The following is an 11,180-nucleotide window of genomic DNA, read 5'->3' as shown; positions in this document are numbered from 1 at the left end:
AGTCAACCCCAGACTGACAAGCACACTGCCTGTTGCAGCAGTCAACCCCAGACTGACAAGCACACTACCTGTTGCAGTAGTCAACCACAGACTCCCGGGTTGTGAACAAAGCTTCCTCTCCTTTCTTGGCCCTTGCCCACTTTGAATCCAGAAGGCAATCCACTGCTTTTGAAGCTAAAAAAGAAATTCATTATTTTTAATTTAGTAAACATGGTAATTTATGCCTGTCTCAATATGATAATATTTTATAAAATTTCAATATTCTGGCAGAGAAGAAAATCAACCTCAACAGAAAATTAAGTCTGATGGGATCATGGTAACAGCTCCTCAAAACCTCAACTTGTGAAATACATTATCTTTTTAAAGTAATACTGGGAAATTAATGGCATTCAGAAATACTAAAGAAAGACAAAATCATGAGAAAGTGTTCAAAAATTCAACATATTTATATGTAACTATGACCCTTATTAACTAATCATAATCAAATATAGGATAAACCAAAAACCTTCTCCCTCTAACCATAAAAATTCTCATCAAGGTTCACTATAACCTGCTGAAAAATAAACTCCATAAACAATTTACTGCTCTCATGAGAAGTAACTAAATATATTAGATCCAAGGAGGTGAGCATGTCTTTTTTCTAAACTTTTAATGAATGCCAAAACCATTAATAACACTAAAGAAAGAGAAGATAAAGGAACTTTTCTCTATACTGACAATTCAATTTTAATTTATGAAACAGGCAAATTCAACCACTATTTATAAGCTACAGGGCTATATTATAAAAGATAACCAGGTTATAATATGGTGTTGTTTAGATAATGTAAAAAACCAAAGCTCCCAATTAGTTTCAAGTACATGTACTAACTGAACAAAAGGCAGTACAATTAAAATAAATCGTATTTTTAAAACTTCTAAAATATATTGTTAAAAAGCACTTTATCTTTTATTATAGACATTCTCATTCATAAAAAGAACAGAATAATGAACTGGCATATGGCTGTCACCAGCTTCAAGAATCATACCTGGAAAGCATTTTAAGAACTTGTATGCACCCCAAATTTAGGCAACGTCCTAAGACATGTACACTAATGACTGTACTGACACAGCCCTACCTATAAAGTAGTCGACCCGGTGACCCATCATATTGGTGGACTTCGTCGGACAGTTGAATCGAAGATACTTGGCTACGGCCTTCTCTTCCTTAGACGGTTCACCAACTTCCTGCAACACAAGGCACTGCTTTAGCACAATCCTTCACCTGAGAAACCCGTGTACAGAAGAGTAATTTACAAATCTGTCCTCGTTTTGAGTGGAATAGAAGCCTTGGTAGTGTACAGAAAACACAAAATGGAGACTTAAACTACGTTTGTCAAATACAAGTTGATGAAGCAATTCCTGCTCTCCACCATCAGGCATCTGAGTTGTTTCTCCAGTGTGGCAACCATTTTGCATTAGTTCACCTTCGCTCTTTTTGTATGGACTCTTTACAAGCCACAAAAGAATAATTAAAAAGACAACATGTTGTCAATGATGCGTGCCCAAATGTCAAAGTAAACAGAAACAGGTACCTGAAAGTTGAAATAACAGCTGAGATGTGGGTCCTGGACAGTGATCCCCGAGGGCGCTCAAAACCAGCCAGGACAGGCTGCCCCTGCGGGTGAGCCAGGCCAGCCCTGAGATGTTTACAGTGTCCCTTCTCTTCCCTGGGGGCTGCAGACACGTCTGGGACTCACTTCCCACCTTGTGTTCTTCTTTTCCCCAGTAAGGGTAAGGCAAAAATAAAAACATGCAAAAACAGAGACCCTACTATCCAAAGAAGTGACTGGTGGAGTAAACTGACAAGGCAGCTTTGGGAAGGCTGCTCTCATTCTCCCCTGGTTTCTTCTAGACCTTCCCCACATTTCCCATTATTTTTTCATTGCTCATCCTGCCCCATTTCCCCTTTATTCTATTTCACTCTGAACTTCTTAAATTTGACAATTATCCCTGTGTAACTTATTCTCCCATGTACTGAAGAAAACGAAGGCAGTCTACATTTGACACATTTTATTACAAACTTTTAAAAGTGTCTTATTGCTGTAAGCTATTCGACAAATGCACTACATTTAAGCACTGTTTTTAATTACATACTTAAGCACAATAATAGAACACTCAGCATTTCCAGCAGTGTACATAATCTAAATGTGAATGACTCCAGGAACGTCTGTGTCTAAAAAGAATAAAATGTCAAGTATTAGCAAAGAATTATCTGCAAGAATCTAGGATGCTGAGAAGAATTAATGCTAAAGACTGGTTTCAAGCAATAAATTCTAATATGCAAAATAGAAAAAATACTCTACCTAAATTATCTATCTTTATGTCAAATTTTTCTAAATTTCAGATAAGTTTGAATTCAGTTATGTTGGAGGAGAATAAAGATCAACAAACAAAAGGAGTGATTTGTTACATAAGGAGGCTAAAACTTGTACTTGGCCACTGAGCCCATCTGTCAGCTACAGCTCCCATTCTTCCTGTGTCTGGTTCCTGACTACTCTGCTTTCAGTAGCCCAATCAATAGTGCATGATTCTTACAAGTCTGATGCGACCAGCTGTAGGCTGTTTGTGGCAATAAAAATTAAAAGCACAAGCCAAGTATTTATGAAATAGAAACCTTTATGTTTATATATAAAAATATATACCTGGCTTGGCACCTGTGGCTCAAGTGGCTAAGGCACCAGCCACACCTAAGGTGGTGGGTTCGAATCTAGCCTGGGCCTGCCAAACAACAATGACAGCTGCAACCAAAAAATAGCCAGGTGTGTGGTGGGCACTTGTGGTCCCAGCTACTTGGGAGGCTGAGGCAGGAGACTCGCTTGAGCCCAGGAGGCTGCTCTGAGTGGTGATGCCACAGCACTCTACTCAGGGGGATAGCTTGAGGCTCTGCCTCAAAAAAAAAAAAAAAAAATATATATATATATATATACCACAAAAATAGAATCTTAAAATATTCCAAGTTTAAAATTTAACACTTCAAGTTCATTATCAACAAAGTTCATAATGATTTAATGAGGCCTAACTATAAAATACACTTTCTAAGTAGTAAAAGGTGAAAATTCCTTATCAAAAATTTTGAAACCATGCTAAATAAAGTATGTTAATGTGTCTTGGTATCATATACATTAAATGAAAATATTTTTGTATAAACATACTGACTTCTAGGAACCTTATCTATTAGTAAATACTTTTCTATGTATTTATATACCTGAAAATGTAGTAACATAAATAGTTGAAAATACCATATGTGGTTTATAGAAATCAATTCTAGCTTAAAATCACATCCATATATGCTCAATTTTTTCCTCACACATCTATTGTCAATTTAAAATTTATGTAATTAACTGATAACTGGGATATACTTATTTATAAATTGTGGGGGAGAAGTCTGAATAACTGTAAACTGTTCAAAGACACAGAGAATGCTTACCCTGTAATCTCTGGATGTTCCAGTGAATACAAAGATTTGTGAGACATGATACTTTGCTACATAACTATCAAAAGCAGCAATTGTTATTTTCCAAAAGGAGTGCTAGAAAAATATTTTAGAAGTTCACAAAGTAGGAGTTAGGTTATCAATGTTCTGGATGGAACAGCCAGAAAAGATCTCTTGAAAGAGGAAGCTGGATTCTGAAAGATGAAGAAGTTTTGAGTAAACTGAATGAGGAGCACAAACACTGTGGCTGAAAATCTGGCTCCAGGAGAGGCAAGATCAGAAGTGCTGGGACGTAAAGTCTGTTTAAGTGGAATACAGCAGAGACAAAGAGCCTGACTTTACCCCATAAGTACCAGAAAGACTGTTAGTAGGTTTAGAATTGAATGACGTAATTAGAGAAATGATTTACATGTTGTTCTGGTGGCTGTACATAGGATGAATCGAAAAACAAGTGCCTGAGATGAGAACAGTGATGAGCAGAGTCCTGTGAGATGCAAGTGAACTGGGACAACACTGGACGAGGGATGGGGAGGGGTTTAGATAGGGAAACATTCTTCTTTTTCTTTTTTTCTTTTTAGAGAGCTTCATTTTGTCACCCTAGGTAGAGTGCTGTGGTGTCACAGCTCACAGCAACCTTCAGCTCTTGGGTTTAGGTGATTCTCTTGCCTCAGCCCCCCCCCCAGTAGCTGGGACTACAGATGCCGCCACAACACCCGGCTATTTTTTGTTGCAGTTTGGCTGGGGAGGGTTTGAACCTGCCACCCTTAGTATATGGGGCCAGCGCCCTACTCCCTGAGCCACAGGCGTCGCCCCAGATACTGAAGCATTTCAAATGTAGAACAGATAGGACTCAGTAAAGGATGAGTGAAATGGCTAGGAAAAGATGTCAGATTTCTAACTTCATCAATGAAAAACAGTTTTTCAATAACAGGAAATTTGTGAGGAGATTCTAGAAAACGACTGTCAATTTTAGGCATGACACACACTCATACACTCAGTTATACAATTTACTGAACCCAGACATAAATGTACTTCTCTACTGACTGCTTACAGAGGCATTCCACGTAAAATCTGATTAAATATTAGCATACATGAAAACCTGAAAAGTTCATTCCACATTATGCAGCAGGGAACTGGATACTACATGCATGCACAAAATCTTAAATCTCATTTTATTTATTATTTTTTGAGACAGAGTCTCACTTTGTCACCCTCGGTAGAGCACTCTGGTGTCATAGCTCACAGCAACCTCAAACTCTTGGGCTCAAGTGATCCTCTATGCCTCAGCCTCCTGAGTAGCAGGGACTACAGGCACCGGCTACAATACCCAGCTATATTTAGAGATGGAGTCTCACTGTTGCTCAGGCTGTTCCCGAACTTGTAAACTCAGGCAATCCACCGGCTTTGGCGGCCCAGAGTGTTGGGATTACAGGCATGAGCCACCATGCCCAGCCTTAAATCTTATTTTAACAACTGACTTTCAAGTACACCAAATCTGTGAACTTGATACTTTCTTAAGGTATCAGTAACTTATAATAAGGTATCCATATTGTACACTGCCTTTGGTGACAATAATATAATTTGTTCCACCTGCTGGGGCTTTGGAGGCAAAAAGAATGACTGTTATAGAAGAGTGTCTTCAGAACAGGAACCCTGAACCCAGTTAGACAGAAGGGCCTGCCTGGACCTTCACTGCACTGCTCCCCATCTGCAGCCCAAGAGGCATGAAACAGTCTCATCTCCTTCTTATTTATACACTGGACTACAGTACTCTCCCACTTGTTTCCTTTTGATGTAAACAGGATATTTTCTTAACTTTCTGGAAGTCTTCTAACAAGTGAAGGCTTTCTGGGAACAGCAGCACCAACCAATAAAGGGAAAACAACCCATCAGTCTTCAAACGAACGAGCACACCTTTCTTAGAAAGGAAGCTAAGAGCCAGTAAGTTTAGAAGTATAGGCAGGATCCCTTTCTTTGCATCAAAATACCAAGAAGCCAGCTCAGTCTAACATTATTTAATTTAAAAGTCTGGGCTCAGCGCCTATGGCTCAAGTGGCTAAGGCGCCAGCCACATACACCTAAGGCGGCGGGTTCAAATCCAGTCTGGGCCTGCCAAACAACGACGGCTGCAACCAAAGAATAGCTGGCGTTGTGGCGGGCGCCTGTGGTCCCAGCTACTTGGGAGGCTGAGGCAGGAGACTCGCTTGAGCCCAGGAGTTGGAGGTTGCTGTGAGCTGTGATGCCACAGCACTCTACCCAGGGGACAGCTTGAGGCTGTCTCAAAAAAAAAAAAAAGAAAAAGAAAAAAAGTTTGGAAAGAATGCTCTTATATTTTTACTTAAAATACATCAACACTAGAACTCTATAATGAAACAGAGATAAAATTTCCATTATCTCTGCCCATACTTAACCTTTTTAAGAAAAAATAATTGATCAAAAGTAAGGATGCCACAAGCTTCAATCTTATATCATTTCTGATAGAAGCATAGCTGGCCTGTCAACAGTGAATTGGGCAAAAAAGAAAAAGCCTTGTTAATTGTGAATTTGTATCTTTATACAATCAGTATAACATATTTGTGAAGATGCAAATAGTAGGTTAACAAAATAAAACCTGAAAGCTGGTGGGATCTTAGATGAATCATCTGCTCCAAGTCACATAGCATGCTACTACTGTGTTTCCCCGAAAATAAGACCTACCCAAAAAATAAGCCCTAGCAGGATTTCTACGCATTTGTTAAATATAAGCCCTACCCCAATAATAAGACCTAGTGATGGGCGTGGCTATGCAGATATGCGTATCTGCATAGCCACGCCATGCATTTCGGTAAGGAGAGGAAGGAGTCCCCTGAAAATAAGTCCTACTGTGTGTCTTCTGAGAAAAAAGAAATATAAGATAGTGTCTTGTTTTCGGGGGAAACACTGTAGCAGAGCTTTACAAGAGTCTGTATCTCAACTGTGGCAGTGCCCTTCTACACCGCTCCAAGTCACTTTGACAGTATTCCCCGTTTTGCAGTAGGTAGGTAGGTAACTGGAAACCCTTTCAGTAAACTGTGAGGGGAGGATTCAGACTTAGGATTGGCTTCCTTGGTTCTCTCCCTTTTCTTCAGAATGTTCTGAGACTCAGATCTGTGTCTGGCTTTAGAGCTGTAAACTTTTTCTTTCCCTCCCTTTCCTGACATCTAGCACATGAACCCATGATATATTAGGATTTTATTGCCAGAGAGACAGATGAGTACAACAAAAATTAACTGATAATATTATAAAAGTTCTAAGAACTAGTAAGCCATTTGTCTCAAAACTCCAGTGGATACTTTACATATAAGCAAAGTACTAAATGAGATGATTCTCTTTAGCAGGGATGAGTCATGTTAAGTCTTTATGTATAATCTAATATAAAATTTCACGATTAAAGTATTTCAGAGCAACTTATGTTTATCAATGATGAGATAAAAAGAACATTCAATTTAAAATTAAAAGACCTAAATTTGGTTTTACTATCTTGATTAATAATCCTAGGTTGAGTCACATAAACCTCACTGGACCTCATTTCATCTGTAAAATGAAGGTACTGAGTGAGGTCAGTGAGCTCTGAGCCCACTATTCTGCTTTTATGTAAGAATGAATTTGTGAACAAGGATTCCAAACAAAGTCTACCAGCTTTTCAACTCTAAAATTTCATGACCATGATTCCAGATCAATGCTTCTAGTAAGCACTTTGTAACTTTTGAAGTTACCCATGTCCTTAAAAACTTATAGAACTGCATTTACTAATAACTTAAAACTATTTTCAAATGTTTCATCAATTTGGATTGAGATAAATCTGAGAATCTTAATCATTAACATTTTTATATTATGTCAATGAACATGTAGTTCACTTCTGGTTTTTAGTGATCAGTAATGTGAGTTCAAAAAGGGAACGTGACAATAATTATCTTCCTTTAAACTTTGAATCTGAAATTATGCTGCACTGCAAAAAGCATAAATTAGCTATAGATACATATGTATACACACATGTATACGTACACATACACAAACACACACACGCACACACGTACTTCTTTTCACCTACATTTCTGCCCAACGTACAAATTACAGTTCAAAGTCACTGAATCCATTAACCATAAAAATCTTTCCTAAGCATGAAACACTAAGTAACGAATAGGAAGCTCAGCTGATACTGCAGCCCTTTTTGCCTAAAAGTTCTATAATGGAATCTTTTCTGTCACTTAAACTCTCAACTTTTCATTGTATTTTATCTTTTTATCATAAGTGATATCAGTATTATAGAGTTTCTGATTCTCTGGAAAGATATAACTGTATCTTTTTTTTTTTTAACATTTTATAAATTTGTGAGACTACATAAAAGTAGTACTCCAAGATCGCCCACACTCTATATAGCCATGTAGAAAACTTGCTAATTTTTGTCAATCAAGCCTCAAATAAATAATAGAAAGTAAAGAGCAATACTTTATATAACTCACAACCGAATGGTTTATTTGCTGTTAATCTTTCTTCAGCATATCAAAGAGTGCTTAATAAAAACCAAAATAACAATCCAACCTAAATCCTTCATCCAGGGCAAGGGGGGGATAGAGGAGGGGTTGTGTGCCAAGCATTTTTAATATCTTTTATAACTTTACATTAAGTCATAGACTTACCTATTGTTTTCATAGCAATCCCACATCTCTGAGGGTTTTTTTTTTTTAAGGTAAATATCTCTTCTTATAGATGCAATAATTGAGATAAAATGTAACTTGCTCAAAGTTACTCAGCTAACAGCTGGTAGAGCTGGATATAAACAAACCATCTGGCTCACTGTCAGGACAGTACCATACCGTACTCATTACCTATCTGTTTAATATAATATCACAACTGAAATAGAGTAGCTATTTAAACAGTGAATTATATCACCTGTACATTAAGCAGTTGAAAGTGTAAAACAATGCACATGAAAGGACATAAATATACTGTCGGGTGTAACTACAAGGTCTTCAGTAAGCACAAATCTGACAATTCCAATACAAATTCCAATAAAATATGGTATATCCATGTCAGAATAACACTAAACTCTTAAAAGATTAGGAACAGTATAATTAGAAACAACTTCTACTGAACTTAAGCCCTGACTTGAGCCATCTGAATTTGGAATTTGCCTTTTGCTAATTCCATTCGCTACCCTGTTCAGAACTTTCTTATTCCTACCAAATTCCAAAACTCCAAATTTTCTGATTATGTCTATGTTTTTCACAGTACTTAAAAGTTTCCAGAATTTTAACTTGCACCACTCAAAACACCCGTAGGCCCCCAAATCGGTAAACCTTTAAAAATATGGAGGGATAAAACAGAAGACAGAAAAAGTCATTCCAAGCAATGACACGGTAAGAAACAGAAAGGCACTGACAACCACTTGTGATTAGCATGTTAACGATTTACTACGCGTTACCAATTAATGACACCTTAGGCTTCTCAAGCACGTGAGCTGATGAGACCAGCGAAAAACATCCGGATTCCGAGATGTTGTACACACTTAACCCCCTTGGCAAAGAACAAACACGGGTGGAAAGCTGCAAGGAAGGCACGCACAAGTGCCATGCACACGTTACGAGGGACGGGGTGGTGCAGGTGAGGGAGGCGACACACGGGCCGGTGAAGCTCCGGGCCCCGCCACCTCGCCGCAGCCACAGGGGCTGTGGTTGTTTACGCGGCGCCGGGAAGAGCCCGCGGCCCCGCGCTGCACCGACAGCGCCGGGGAGGCGGCGGCGCGGCTGAACATCTGGATGAGCAGATCCAGACGTTCCCTCGCCACTGTCCCTTCATACACAAAGGACCGGCTGCCTCGGGCCAGTCCTCCGCCTCCCGCTATCCCCATTCCCGCGGCCCAATTCAGGGACGGCCGGGACAGAGGCTGGGCTGGGCGGAGAGTCGCGCCCCGCGAGGGCCGGCGTCTGCACCCCGGAGGGGCCGACCTCCGGCTCAGGCCCGCGACCCGCCGCCGATGCCGAGCGCGGCGCCTGCCTGCTGCACGCCGCGGCCCCGCAGCCTCGGCCTCGGTGTCCGCCGCGGCCACACCGCCCCCCCGCAGGCCCCTCACGACGACGCGGCCCGCGGGCGGCAGCCTTGCGGCGGGACCCCGGCCCGCCTCGCCCGCGCCCTCGCGCGCCCTTCCGAGGGGCTTTCCCCGCTTTCTCCACTTTGGACCGCGCTGAAACCCCTACCCCGGGGTTCGGCTTTGCTACCTGGATCCGCTTCTTGTGTCGCCTGCGCTCCGCCATGTTGGCCGCTCCGCCCGGTTCCCTCTGACGTGACAGGGGGAGCGAAGTCTCGCGAGAGCGCGCGGCCCGTTATGTAACGCGCGGGCCCCCGCCGGCCTCGGCCTGGTCCCTCCGCCCCGCGCCGCCGTGAGCGCCGGACGCTGGCCGGGGCCGGAGGAAGCGCGAAGTGGGTCAGCCTGTGCAGCCCGGCGGAGCGTCTGTCACCTGCGAGGCCGTTCACGTGCAGAGCGGGCCCCGCCCCTCAGCCAGGCGCGCGCCGGGAGCGGCCGGGCCCGGAGTCCCCACCCGCGGCGGGTCCCGTGACAGCCCGACACGGCCCGGGGGGACGTGTCATTCGGACGGTGAGGACCGGAGCTGACTCCGCCGAGGCCCCGCAGGAGGTGGGCGGCGGAGCCCGTGCTTGAGCCGGCTGCCTTTCCCTGACGAGCGTGGCCCCCCCGCCCCGTCCTCACGTCGCTTTTCGCGACTCCGGGTCGGAATCCGGGGTCGGGGGAGGCCCGGCAGGTGCCGCGCGGCCTGAGCCGCCGGGCGCGGGAGGCTGCGGGCTGCCTGAGTCCCGGCAACTGCGGGGGTCGCAACATGTTATTTCAGGGCCACCTAGGCCAACGAGAGGGGGCTTGGGTGGCCAGGAAGCAGTTCCCGTGACTTTATGGAGATTTTTACAGCATTTATGATTGTAGACAACTGGGAAAATACAGAAGAATAAGATGAGGAAAGAAAAACTCGCAATTTTGCCACTCAGATTTCTTTTATTCGTGTCCATTTTCTCTTAGTGTTTATTCCTACCGTATGTATTTCCTTCGTATTGTCCATTTCCCATTCCCTAGTTTGAGATCACACGCAATATGATAACCTGCTTTTATCACTGAATGTTATGTTGTAAACATTTGTTGTGCCGTTTAAAAATCCTGCAAGTTTCCTATATTATGTGCTCAATCTAACAGTGAAATGTGTAATTAAGGCACTGTGGCATCTTGATGCCTGGTCTTTTTAAAAAAGTAAGGTAGCTGAAGTTCTTTTTGGGTGCAATTCTGGTCTCTGATAAGCCATTTAGTCTTTCTCTTCTATGATATATAATTTGGGCATGTGTAGTCAGGGAAGGGAGGAGAAAGAAGTAAAGATTCTTGCTGATATACCCAAAACATAATACAGAATATGAAATGGCTTTATTTTCCTTCAGTCTCTCTCCTCACCCAGAAAGATGAATCTGTTTTGTGCTGTTAGATTTGGAGAACTCTGGACTGTTTCATAGGAGACCTGGCTTGTAATGAAAATATTACTGCATTTGGTAGATATTGAGTGCCTCCTGATGCCAAATGTTAGGCTGGGATAATTGTAGGGAGTGAAAATCTGTGTGGCCAGTGACCCCCTCAAGTTACTGCTCCACCACCTTGTTCAGAAGAGTTTTAATTTAATGTCCCCTTGTTCTCACTGCC

The 11,180-nt window shown here is 42.2% G+C and overlaps 1 protein-coding gene across 1 annotated transcript in view; it reads right to left on the bottom strand.

Annotated features, from left to right (window-relative positions):
* Positions 1–9,784, bottom strand: part of SEC62 (SEC62 homolog, preprotein translocation factor) — a 27,707-nt gene extending 17,923 nt beyond the window's left edge. The window contains exons 1-3 of the mRNA XM_003794655.3: positions 9,709–9,784; positions 1,116–1,224; positions 69–174 (exon numbers count right to left, since the gene is read on the bottom strand). Of these exons, the coding sequence (XP_003794703.1) occupies positions 69–174; positions 1,116–1,224; positions 9,709–9,744 (251 nt within the window). The 5' untranslated portion in view covers positions 9,745–9,784. The remainder of the gene's footprint in view (positions 1–68; positions 175–1,115; positions 1,225–9,708) is intronic.
* Between the last annotated feature and the right edge of the window lie 1,396 nt (positions 9,785–11,180).

Source organism: Otolemur garnettii, unplaced genomic scaffold, assembly GCF_000181295.1.
Source record: "Otolemur garnettii isolate 467f Iridium unplaced genomic scaffold, OtoGar3 scaffold00084, whole genome shotgun sequence".
NCBI lineage: Eukaryota > Metazoa > Chordata > Mammalia > Primates > Galagidae > Otolemur > Otolemur garnettii.
This window is presented reverse-complemented; position numbering and strand designations above follow the sequence as displayed.